Below are 14,306 nucleotides of genomic sequence, written 5' to 3'. Positions count from 1 at the left end.
AGACCTAACGGTGTAAGATATATTTCCCAAGGTGGGAGACTTATAAAGGTTTCCCACCCTGATCGAAAGTGGTGGAAACAATTTTCGTAGGGTTTTTTTGGAATTTTGATGGAGGGGGTGACACGTGTAGTTGGCGCTGGAACCCTGCGTTAGGAGAAGTAGGTAAGGAAATTGTAAAATATTTCTTTTTGTAAACGTAATTGACTTTTTTTATTTCTAAAATTTCACTTTTTTTTCTAAAATTTTACAATGTCGCAGAATTACTCTTCCAAAAAAATTCACTAACTTTATCCCCTAATCTATATATATATATATATAAAAACTGTCCAACAGCCGACCGTTTGCACTTTTTTTTAATATATTTTTGTTAAATATTTAAATATTTTTTTCATTCTTTCATTTACTAAAAAAATCATGCATTGCATGGATTCCAATTCTAATTAACAAAATATTGTAATTTTTTCCCATAGAAAAAAAATGCCACACTTAATAACAAATCATCTTAAATTAGCTGTTTAAACTTCAAGGAGAAAAGAATGTCCAAAAATGTCTTAATTTGAGGCGATTTTTATATGTTTGGACAAAATCCATTATGTTTTGTTAATTAGAGACAAAATTTGTGGGAAAAAAAAATAGGGAGTAAAGTTTGCAACATTGTGAAATTTTGAATGTCATCAATTAACAATAACGTTTGCCAGAAGTGACCAAGAGTATCAAAGGAGGAAAATATTAAGTATAAAGATCAATCAATTTTTTATTTAAACACTGAAAATAAAAATTAAAAAAATTCAGAAAATAAAAACATAAATTAATCCTTTCAAATTAATATTTGAAACATTTTCAATTTAGGGTGGGCGGGAGAACAAGGTGGCAACTCGCAACAATTGTGTTTCTGTTTTTCTCCTCATCTGACATTCGCAACGGTAACCTAACCTAACCTCACTCACTTTCATCCACTTCTCCAAAAATGGAAGAACAAGAAGAAGAAGCTCCAACTCTGCGACTCGAGATCCTGCAAGGCCCTGGCGAGGGCAAAACCCTAGAATTCAAACCCGGCACCGCCGTCCGAATCGGCCGCGTCATCAAAGGAAACAATCTCCCCATCAAGGACTCCGGCATCTCCTCCAAACACCTCACCATCTCAACCGAATCCAACAAATGGACCCTCCGCGATTTGGATTCCTCAAACGGCACCGTTTTGGACGGATCCCAAATCCCTCCCCACACCCCCTTCACGCTTCATCACGACTCCGTTATTAAGATCGGAGAACTCACCTCCATCCATGTCATCTTCGTTCCTCGCGAACAACAACAACAACAACGCGCGGTTCAGCCGCGGCGAAACCCTACTCGCCGCGGCCGAACCGAACCGGTCCCGGCTCCGACTGAACCGGTTCAGACACGCGGACGCGGTAAACCTAGGGGTTTGAAGGGTAAGGTTCAGATTCAGGTTCAGAGTGTTGAGGAAAATGACGCGAGTGTGGTGGACGCGGAATCTGAGCGCGTGGATCCACCTGCTAGGGTTACGAGGAAGACCAACAGAGGAAGGAGTGTGGCTAAGGAGGATTCGAGTGTTGTTGTTGAGAATTTCGATGCTCCAGAGGGTAAGACTCAGATTCAGATTCAGACTCAGAGCGTTGAGGTGAAGAACGCGAGTGTGGTGGAGGCGGATGGTGAGCGCGTGGTTCCACCTGCTAGGGTAACGAGGAAGGTGAACAGAGAGCGGAGTGTCGTTAGGGTTTGCAATGACGACGACGATGTTCCGGTGGAGAAGGCGGAGGAGCCGAAGAGAACTAGGAATTTGAGTTTGGTTGAGATTTCTGATTCCAGCGTTGGGAATTCGGATGCCACGGTGGCAGAGGAGCCGAAGAAGACGCGCGTGACGCGAAATCCGAAGAACACGCGTGCGGTGAAGGGTAATGTTGAGAATAAGACGAAGAGGGGTGTTGCTGGAAAGAGAGAATTGGAGAAAGAGAGTGAAGATTTGAATGGTTTGAAAGAGGTTTGTGATGGGACAGAAGAGGAGAATTTGAATGGAGACGTTGGAAAATTGCCTGATTTGAAAGGAAGAAAGAGGGGTGCTACTGAAAAAAGGGAATTGGAGAAAGAGGATGAAGATTTGAATGGTGTGAAAGAGGCTTGTATTGGAAGAGAAGATGCGAATTTGAATGGAGATGATAGGAATTGGCCTGATTTGAAAGGGAGAGAGAGGGAATTGGAGAAGGAAGGTGAAGATGGGAATGGTGTGAAAGAGGCTTGTGATGGAAGAGAAGAGGGGAACTTGAAGAGAGATGATGGGAATTGTCCTGATTTGAAAGGGAGAAAGAGGGAATTGCAGGAGGGTGAAGATGGGAATAGTGTGGAAGAGGCTTGTGATGGGAATTGGCCTGATTTGAATAAGATGACACTTGGTGACTGGTTTGATTTCTTGGAGGTTTACTTGCCCAAACAGATCATAGATGAGACTGAAGAGATGATCGATTTGATGACGCAAAAAGCTGAGAGACTCCGCGAGTACATTGTAGAGAAGCAACAACAGAATGGCAAGGCCAAAATGCCAATGGAGGAATAGGCCAAAATGCTGATTTTATTAGTCTCTTATCACTTGCTTTGTTTGTAAGTATGCTGACATAGGGCATGGTCTTCATAAATTTAGTTCCTACTCGCAGGGAATGATATATCAGTTTGCTAGGTGGTTAATGTTTTTTCTATTCTTAGATGAGGGTTGAGGACTTGTACTGCATAATCTGCATTAGGCAGAAGGTCTTACTTGTGACTTGTGTAGTGTAGGGTTTTAGGAAGCTGCTTTCCTTGAACCAGCTTCTATAAAAAGGATTATAGGGTTGAAATGCTATTTTATAGCAAGAGTGAGATCCTTATATTCAGTATGTGTTCAGCAGTCATGTATACTATGCTATGAGAAGTATGCAAATTGCATTTCTCATTTGTGCCTCACAGCTCAGTCTATGGTTATGTTGAGAAATGCAATTGAGATATGTTGTAGAGGATTTGTTATGCCATGATACCCACTAAGGAGTTGGTGGAAGGTTATCCTGCTATTACAGTATGGTAGCCTCCTGCATAATTCAGATGGCCATCTAGTTTGATATATAATTGCTGTTGAGACCTGAGAGACTCCAGTATGAAATTTTAGTTCAGTGCTTAATGCAACGTGATTTAGTGGAGTATGCAAAATTATACTCATTATTTTTTTATGGCTTATAAAGTCATGAACTTGAGTTTTCAATTCTATTTTGTCATTATTAACGGAGCCCCTTAAAAAGTCCTTAAGTCTTAACTTGTAGAATCCTTTGATTTCTATTTTATATTTATTTTCTGAACCTATATGAAGCATTTTGAATTCTGTTATATTATGAAATCTATTTTAAAACTTGGTGAAGCATCTTAGTCCCCATTTGGGGTGGCTGTGGGTTCTTTATTATTGGCTTTCAAATGAAATTTTCAAAATAAAATGTGTTTCGGTAAAAATGAAATTGAATTGATTTTTAACTTAATTTTGAAACAGTTTTATATTTATTTTCAAAACTAAGAAAAATGATCTTATGAATTTGATTTTTAGTTTTATAGGTTTAAACTAATGATCCTACTTTTTACATATTCAGGGAATAAATTTGGATTTTTCATTTTTTCAAGACCAATTTATTAGTGTCTTATACTTTTTGAGATAAATTTAATTTAAAAATTCTCTAGAATACCTTAATACTTTTGAATCATGTTTTAAAAACCACTTGCAACCAAATTCTTTTTTCCCAAAGAAGAGCTTGAATCACACACTAAAACAAAGAAGGCAATTGCTTCATGCACCTAGCAAAAATGCTTGTGCACCTAGCAATTTAAGTGAAGTGACAAAAATGTCATTCACTTAAAAATTTAAAACCTCTCTTTTCTCCTCTCCCTCACCCTCCACCCTGATGGTGCGCCCCCTTCTTTGTTTTCGCTTCCTCTTCTTGCTCCACCAACACCCTGTTGTTGGTGCATCCGATCATTGCCGCCACTATCCATCGTTGTCGTCGCCATGAGTGTCTTCATCTTCATTTTCATGTTGTGTGAATGCTACACTTGAAGGATTGGAATGCCATATACTGCATATAGATTAGCAATCCATGTCGAATATATCGATTAACAATCCATATAACTCATACGAATTAGCAATGCGTATGAAAAATATGGATTAACAATTAGCAATGCGTATGAAAAATATGGATTAACAATCTGTATAATTTATACAAATTGTTAATCTGTATGATTTATTAGGATTTCCCTTTTATATTTTTAAATTAATATTTAGTAAAATAATAATTGAATAAATTATTTTCAATTAAAAAAATTAATATTTTTGTTGATAAAATGCTTTTTAATAAATAAATATTGTTGAATATTTTTTTATGTGTTTTTATCTAATTAATTATATTTGTTTTTTGAAGTTGGTTTTTAGTAAATAATTTATTCAACAAGTAAATAATTTAAGAATTTTGTTTATTTAAAAATGAATGTATAAATATTATTTTTATTTATTTATTTTAAAAAATATAAGTAATTTAATTATATTTGCTATTTAAAATGGTTTTTTTATAAAAAAAAATTAAATATCTTAAATTTCAAATTTTTATTAGTATATATTTCACAATTTAGTTTAACAAGAAAATCAAAATTTATAAAGTACAAATCTCTTTATTGATATAGTTGTATATATATTATTACACTAATATTTATATAAATAGTATTTCGAAGTATAAAATTAAAATTTCTTCATTTGTTTATAAATATTTAAAAGTATTGAAATACTAATTTCTAAAAAAATGAAATAGTCATTTATTAAAAATAAAGAACAAAACTTGTACTTAAATTTTGGTCATTAATTTAAGTTTACTAGAATTAGTGATGTGAAGTTTATAAATTTTAAAAAATAATTTATACATTCATTTATGAATATATAAAAGTAATAAAAAAATTATTTAAAAAATAATAAATATTTATTTATGAATTATTAAATAGTAATTGATTCAAGTATTATTTGAATGATGACATTAATTGTTATTATTGTTTAAATGTGCATATTATGATTAGAATCAGAGGATTGCGTCGAACTTTACACAGGATTATAAGAAGAGTCTTAGGGACATAAGTTAGTAGTGATGCGGATGAAGCCCCTTAGCAGCGAAGGCTGACAACATTTGCACCTATTGCTCAAGATGTTGAGCATGTGGATCATGCAGCTGATAAGGTTCATGAGCAGCCTCGAGAGGCAGTTGCTGATGATGTAGTTGTTAATGCCCAGGGTTTTCCAGGCAAGTCCCATGATACACAACTTTTGACGGAATGTGTTCATCATGTGGCAGTCACAGTTTGGAATGGAGAAGTATTTTTCAAAAAATATATAATATTTTCATAACTATTTTTTTTATTTAAGTTGAAATTATTTAAATTTTAATTTTCAAGAATGTCCTGAGTAGAAGTTGTCCTCCCATGGAAAGAAGATAAAGAAATTTGGAGGGTTTGATCAAGAGATTGAAGGCATAGTGGCTGTCACAAAATTAAGTCTTCTGATTGCATGTTCCTTGGACACTAGTGATAAGGGACTTATATTTGCTTTTGCAGAGAAGTGGCATAAGAAAACTAATAGTTTTTATCTTCCCGTGGGAGAGGTCACTATCACCCTCGATGATATGACATCGTTGCTACATCTTTGTAGTTTATATTGAGTATTATTTTAAATTTTTTGTTTTTAAATATGTGCAATGTTGGAAACCACGTGCTACTGTTGCTTCTTGTATTGTTGTTGAAGATTATCATGAGAGAAAACCACGTGTTTGTCGTTCGATGTCTGGGAAGACATTACTAATGTCGACGTATGTAAGTGGTTGGATAGATTAACATTTGATGTTGTGTCCTAAATCCCTTATGGTGACCACCGTACATTCAAAAAATTTCAGTTGATCTCATTATTTTGCGAACAAATCAGATGGGTCAATCTATTGTCATACACCGACCAGAGAGGATTGTGCAACAGTTTGGTTATGTGAAGACCATTCCTCTAACCTCTGTTGTTCCATTTTTATCTGTAAAGAAGATTGACGATAAATGGATGCACTTCTCTGAATATCTTGCAATGGTGGGTCAGATTTGTGTTGCTCCTGGACGGTGTGCAGCAGACTACATGGAGTGGTTCTACATAATATTTCATCCCTTCATGAGTCTAACACAACGTGGGTATCTTCCTATTGCACGATGATACATTGGGCTTTGCTAGGTGCACAAGGCATATTGTTTGTGCACCCAACATTAAAACAAAATTCAAAAAATGCCCTTAAGTATTTTTTATTTTTACGATTATATAATCTGTATACCTTATACGGATTACGTGATTCGTATGAGTCATACGGATTAACTCATATGGATTAGGTGATACGTAAGTGTTTTTTTTTTAAAAAAAATCAAAAATGTTTTTTTAACTTATTAATAAATTAATTTTGTTAATAGTAAATATTTTTTATTTATAGAAAATATACAGATTAAATAATTCGTATTAGTTTTATTAAAATTATTTGTCAAAAAATTTATTATTTAAATTTATGCACATTGATTATACATTAGAAATTTTAGTGTTATATAACAACATTATTTATTTTATAATATAATTGGTCTATTAATTCAATTGGTTAGAGTTGATCCGTCCAAAAAAATCACCTTAGTGCCTCTTGAAAAGAAAGTACCAAGTTGGTGGAATTTGTTCTACATAAGCCCCATAAGAAAAATCACCTTAGCACCTCTTGAAAAGAAAGTACCAAGTTGGTGGAATTTGTTCTACATAAGCCCCATAAGAATCACCTTAGCATCTCTTGAAAAGAAAGTACCAAGTTGGTGGAATTTGTTCTACATAAGCCCCATAAGAATAAATCCAAACAAGAACTCTAGGGCATTTGGGATATGGTCTCCATCTAATATGGATTTGCCTGAATCCAACTAGAAGATCAAAACCTCCATGTTGATTTTGGAATATTTTGGCCTAATGTCATGAGTGCCCAGGATCCACTTTAAACAAATTCCATTAGGAAGGAAATGAAATCATATGCTCCTATCACACAACTATAACTCATTCTTACCCTAACTTTATATAACCTCAAGCTTAGTACGTCCATCTCAATAAGTGACATATTGTATTAGGATTTAATTATTTAAACTACCTTGAACATTAGAGCATTTTCTTCTGCAAGTACCATCTCATTGGTTCACCGCTTGAAGTCACGGTAGAAAATTTAAATTATCAATTGCAATGATATACATGGAAAAAGAAAACTTGAAAGACTCGATTAATGTAATTAGAATCTAAAAAATCATTATTATACAATTTTATAATCATGATACACATGAAACTAAAAATACAATTAAGTCATTAAAGTATGAAAATACACCTATACTTATTTTTCTCATAGGCTAGTTTACTTTAAAGAGACCTATCAAGTGACGATGCTAAATGTTTGTAACAAAATAACACACTAGCAGCGTACTATGCCATTTTTCATGTCTTATATATATTTTATATATATAATTTAGGGACAACAAAAAGTTTCTTTTTAGTATATCTTTAATATATGTATGTATAAAAAAGATAATAAATAAATACATGATAATAAACTACATGCAATATTATCTTTGGGTTCAAATAATGCAACCGCAAGGAAAGACAACATTGACTGATTGAGTTCTGTTGTGAAACTGAAGAAGCTAAACATCAGAAAGATTTACATCAATGCACTATGAGCAACCATATAAGTAAAATATGAGACTCTAATGGTCACCATAGAAATATTTGTAGATGAAAATGATTTTTACTCGAGGAAGAGACTATCATGTGGATGAGACTCACATTTGAAGGAGAGAGATTGTTAGAGTACAAGTCTGAAATGAAGTCTCATGTTATATATGAATGAGAAGGTTGAACATCATATAAGTGAAAGTAAAACCCATAAATCTGAGCGAATTAAAGTGTGATGTTAAGTTCATATACATAATTACTATGACTTTAGTGTGTTTCATTTCAAGCCATAAACTAAGTTTGGGTGATGCTAGGTGTTCGTATAAGTCACACAGATTACCTAATTTATATGTTTTATTTTTAAAATAAAAATAGATTATTTTTAATTATGTTTTTAAATAGTTATTGTTTTTTTAATTGTAAATATAATTTTTTTTAAAATAGCTATTTTTTTTAATTATAAATATATTATTATGATTTTTGTTTTGAAATAGTTGTTGTTTATTAATTATAAATATATTATTTTAATTTTTTTTTGAAATAGTTATTTTTAATTAAAAATAGATTATTTTGAATTATGTTTTGAAATAGTTATTTTTTAATTAAAATATATTATTTTGAATTGTGTTTTTAAATAGTTATATTTTTTTAATTATAAATATATTATTTAGAATGTTGTTTTTAAATATTTAATCTATTTTAATAAAGAATAGATTATTTTCATTTTTGTTTTGAAATAGTTATTTTTTTAATTATAAATATATTTATAATTATTATATATTAGTTTTTTTGTAAAAAAAATATGCAAGGAGACATATTTTTTCTTATTTTATTTAATTAATTAATTGTAGTGATTTTTTAAGTTGCTTTTTAATAAAGAAGTTATTTTGATTACATAAAATTAATTAAAAATAAATTTTGAAAATATATAAAAAAAAGAATTTATTTATTTCTTATTTATTAAATAGTAATTGATTGAAGTATTGTTTAAATTTTAACATAAAATACTATAATGGTTTAAATGTGTAGATCATGATTAGAACCAGAGGTTTCAGTCAGACATTAGGCAGTGTTATAGGAAGAACCTTGAGGAGAAAAGATAATCGCGATTCAGATGAAGTCGTCCCTGTTGCTAAGGATGTTCATCACGTGGATGACGCAGCCGACGAGGTCTTCCAACAACCTCAAGGATTAGTTGTTGATGTCCAGGGTTTTCCAAGCGAGCCATATGATACATCAGTTCTAACTCGCTATGTCGAACATGTTGTAGTCATTGTTTGAACTAAAGAGGTATTTATATTTTTAAATAAATTATATTTTAATAAGTATTTGTTATTATTGTTATTTTTTTTCCGAAACGTTCTGAATTGAAGTTATCCTCCCATGGAAGGAAGGTTCAGAAATTTGGGAAGCCTGTTGCAAAGATTGAAGGGTTAGTTGCTTCCACAGGATTAAGTCCTCTGATAGCATGTTTCTTGAACACTGGCGATCGAGGACTTATATCGGCTTTTGCAGAGAGGTGGCATAAGGAAAGGAGCAGTTTCCATCTTCCTGTAGGAGAGGTGACCATCACCCTCGATGATGTGGCCTCTTTGCTTCATCTCCCTATCACATGCGCCTTCATAGCTTTGAGACTCTTTATGTTGACAAAGGTTGTTACTATTAGTGGAATTACTTGAAGTGAGTGCAGATGAAGCGAGAGCTGAGACAATACAGTGTCATGGGGCATATGTATGACTATCATGGCCACGAGACATTTATCATAACAAATGTGATGTCGCACACTGGACTATAGCAGCTCGGGCTTATCTGTTGCATTTGCTAGGTTGCACTCTTTTTGCTAACAAGAGTGCAACACACATGCATGTGATGTTCTTAGATGCCTTTTGAGACTTCACCCAGAGTGGAAGCTACGCATGGGGAACTATCGTCTTAGTGCATATGTACTAAAATTTGAATAATGCGTCTAAGAGCAGCGACAGACAACTTGCCGAATATATCACATTGTTACATATAATTATAATTAATTTTTTTTGTTCTTTGATGCTGACTATTGTATGATTTATTTATTTTTTGTTTTGAAAATATGTGTAGTGTTGGATTTATAAGCATTTTCCATCTGTTGCTGAGGCTATTATTGCTGAGGATTATCATGAAAGGAAACCATGTGCCTACCATTGGACCTTTGGGAAGACATTACCAGTGTCGATGTATCAGAAGTGTCTAGATCGATTGACGTCTGATGGTATTTGTTGGATGCCTTACAGTGACCACCGTGTGGTTAAAGAGTTTGAGCTGATTTCTTTGTTTTTTGGACATATCCGATCGGATCCTGTTGTTGTCATACACCGACCAGAGAGGGTTGTGCAGCAGTTTGGGTATATTCATACTATTCTTCTACACTCTCTAGGTTCAAGATTATGCTTAGAAGATATTGAAAACAGATGGATGCACTTCTTTGAGTACCTTGCACCGGTAGGTCAGATTTGTGTTGTGCCTGGACAGTGTGCATCAGAATACATTGACTGGTTCTACATGATTTCACATCCCTTCATGAGGCCGGCACAACCTAGGGATCCAGTCAGACATCCACTTGTCGTGCAAGATGAAACATATATGGAACTAGATATTTCTCAATACCTTGTGGCGACAACAGTGATGGAGGAAGCACCTACACATGAACCTTTTCATGTGGAGCAGCTTTGACATCCAGTGGTAACATATATATCCGTTTAACTCTGAATTTCATTTTATTTAAACATGTAATATGTATAAACCTTATCCGTTGTTGTGAATGTCATAAGAGGTTTGCCAAGCAATAACTGAAAAGTTGGAACGATTGTTCAACCTAAGGATAGTGACTGAAAACACATAAACATACAATGTCATAGAAAATTGCCTAAGGATTGCTAGAGGTGTGACTGCGGATCGCAATGTATATGTGCAGTCACGACGAAGGCAGCACATGGAAGACGCATGAAAACATTTAGAATTTTTTAGGAAATGTGTAGACAATGTTTATCATTTTATTTTATTTAACAATATTTTTATTTTTCCAATTTTATTTGAAATCTTTTTTATATTACTATCGAACTGCTTATATCATAGGTCGTGAATTAAACCATAAACCCTATATTCCACACGTAACAAAAATTTTAATAAGTTTCGAATTAACCCTAAATTGTAACTGGTAACGTAACACTAAACCCTAGTCGATAAAACCCATCCTTTTTTATGTACCACTCAACCCTAATTGGTGACATACCATTAACCTTGGTTTTCACGTAAGTTAACCCTAATATGGTGATGTAACACTAAACCCTAGGTATTATAGTAACCCTAAACCGTTTGAACATAAAGTATAATACATAATTACATGAATTTCCAATGAAACAACTGTATATTATTGTAGTACATGACAATTACATAAACAGCTAAATCTTCTCTCTTCACTTAAATCAACATAGTTTACGTTTAACATCATCAAATTTTTGTGCTACTGCATTCTACTAATATATGGAGTTGGACACTGTTTTGCCTGATGATGACAATGTCTAGACCAAAACAATCAACATGTTCTTCATTCACACCAGTTTCGTCTTCATTTTGTTTATTCATATCAACTTCTTCAAACATTATATTGTTATATATTCATTGATTTTCGTCCATCTTAACAAGACATTCAAAAATTTCAATCACAAACAAACGATCTTTAACCGCACCATATATATACTATCACACAAAACCATAAGCAATTTTTTACTGCATATAATATTATAAAATATTAAAATTGATAACTCTATATATCAAAAACCAATAACATCAACTTTTTCTACTTAAAATTGATAACCATATAATAGATTAAAATTTTTTAACCTAACCATATGTACTAAAATAGATTATATTATTCAACTTAATTATAATTCATGAAATTATAACCACAAAAAATAATCAATTTTAGACCACAACAACTAAAATAAATTATAAGTGTAAATTATTTTATAATTAATACCATTTCCAAAATATAAAAACAAATACTTACAAATTAATTATTAAGCTACACTTATTTAAAAATATTTAAATAATAATTCTAATTACATTTCAAATAAACAAATATTTTTGTGTACTCATTAATTTTTATAAAAATCATATTAATATATTTATAATTTAATAAAATTTTAAAGAATAAATATTTCTTTTAATTAAAAATAATATTATAAATCCGTATAACTCATACTGATTGACAATCTGTATGAATTATATGAATTAAGTAATCCGTTTGAGTTATACGGATTAACAATTGTAAGTTTTATATAACTTACGAATTCTTTAATTCATATTTTACGCATAAAATAAAATAAAAATAACAATAACGTACCTCTGTTAAGAATCAAATCAAACATCACTACAATCATCACTTACCAACGTACCTCCGTAACACTTTAACCTCGACGAAAATGAACAAATGAATGCATTACTGTAAAAAAAATAAACTTAAAAGGAAGAAGAAAGCATGTAGGAATATTTTTGGATAAGAATATGTTGTTTGTGTAGGAGCCAATTTAAAGAGATGAAAGGGGAGTGCCTTAATCCAATAAAAATAGAACCGTTTTAAAAAACGAAGTATCCCTATGCTGGCGGGTAAACGTGTTCGATTTCAAGCCATAAACTAAGTTTATGTACCATATGTCTTCTCTGGATAAGAATATGTTGTTTGTCTATGAAAAATGAATCTGGTTCTAGTCTAACAAGTGACAATGAGCCAATTTAAAGAGTTGAAAGGGGAGTGATCGAATCGTCGTCTTTATCATACTTTATAAATATAATAATATATGCTCTTGAAAGTGAAGTGATTTATCATACTTTATAAATATACTATGTTAATCATTTACTTTTGAGCTCCGCTGCGTGTTGCAATTGGTCTAAATTAGTGAATTTTCAAATTCAAGTTTGGGCGGGTCTGATAATGATAATAAGTAACAACAACAAAGTTTCCATGTCATTTTTGGTTATTTTTCCTTCACCCAATAAATTTTTTTTACACCTAACATATTTTAAAAAATTCTAATTTTATCATTTTTTACTTCTTCTTCTATATGGTCAATATGTAATTCATATGAACCATACAAATTAATAACAATATATTTTACGAAATAATTTAAAATTAATGACTCATACAGGTCTAACATGACACTCTAACCAACTGGTCTAATAGACCAATTATGTTAAAAAATAATTAACATCAATATATATAACACTAAAATTTCTAATGTATATTTAATATACATATAAGTTTACATAATAAATTTTGAAACAATTAATTTTGATCTAATAATATATTTTTATACATATATAAATTTTTATTAAATCTATATGTAAACTTATATTTAAAATTTATATATGTAAAAAATATTATTAGATCAAAATTAATTATTACAAAATTTATTATGTAAACTTATATGTATATTAAATATACATTAAAAATTTAGTGGTATATATATCGATGCTAATTATTTTTTAACATAATTAATTTATTAACTCTGTTGATTAGAACATCTAATACAGTAAGCTTCATATGGATTATCAATACATATGCGTCATATGTAAGAATATTTTTGGGTTTTTTCTTTTATTGCGGGGTGTATTAGAAAAAATGTTGGGTACAGGAAGAAAATTTAGCCATTTTGTCCCGAATTTTTTTTATTTTGTTTTGATTTGGCTTACCAATCCGTAAGCATCATATATTTTGTTTTGGCTTACTTGAAAATTTTTGCCCTCGAATTTTGATTTTGTTGTGATTTTTGTTTCCTCTTATTTACTTTTGCGAATTTTACTCTCAAAGTTTAAAAAAGTGACAAATTCCAACCTTTCATCATGTGTTAAATTCGTTGGTTGACCATAAAAATATGGGACAATTTGTAATGTTGTAAAAACGATCGAGGACAAACTTAAGTGCCGAAGCTGATTTTTCTTTTAAATATAAAAGGTTTAATTATAATTTTTGTCCCGAAAGATTAGCTTGATTGTGAATTTTGCCCCCACTTGCTAATTTTGCTTCCAAATTTCAAATTTTATCCCACATTCAATTGTCTCCTAAATCTGTTTATCATTTTTCTCACATTTTGTTTCTTAAGTTTCACGATGTTGCATATTTTGTCATATTTTCCTAATATTGCATATTTTGTCATCATATTTTTACAATGGTACATATTTAAAATCCAGTTAAATGCTACAAATTTCATTGTTTATATGCTATTGTCTGATACATTGAGTAAATTTAACGCATTTTGTATGTTGACATTTCAAACACAAACTTTTAAACTTAGTATTAATTTACGTATACGTAATTTCAAAACAATCCAGGAACATGATTTGTCTTATGACTCATGAGATACCAGACCAAAAGCTTTACCCTTATGGCCTTATCAATCCTTTTAAGGGCTTCTTTAACCTCTCCAATTAGAATTCAGCCGTAATAACCCAAATTTCTTTCCTCCTCTTGAGTTTCTAGCCTCTCCACATTAGTACT

General features: G+C 31.5%; 1 protein-coding gene across 1 annotated transcript; it reads left to right on the top strand.

Annotated features, from left to right (window-relative positions):
• The first annotated feature begins 967 nt into the window (after window positions 1–967).
• LOC114373251 lies at window positions 968–2,572 on the top strand. The gene has a single exon (XM_028330760.1). It carries the CDS (start codon window positions 968–970, stop codon window positions 2,570–2,572), a length of 1,605 nt encoding a protein of 534 aa, XP_028186561.1.
• Window positions 2,573–14,306: the final 11,734 nt, after the last annotated feature.

Source organism: Glycine soja, chromosome 11 (genome assembly GCF_004193775.1).
Source record: "Glycine soja cultivar W05 chromosome 11, ASM419377v2, whole genome shotgun sequence".
NCBI classification, from domain to species: domain Eukaryota; kingdom Viridiplantae; phylum Streptophyta; class Magnoliopsida; order Fabales; family Fabaceae; genus Glycine; species Glycine soja.
The sequence above is the reverse complement of the archived record's forward strand: the minus strand, read 5'-3'. Positions and strand labels throughout refer to the sequence as shown.

Bases quoted from the DNA above. Each gene is read 5' to 3' on its own strand.
- LOC114373251 (XM_028330760.1), top strand. From the start codon at position 968: ATGGAAGAACAAGAAGAAGAAGCTCCAACTCTGCGACTCGAGATCCTG.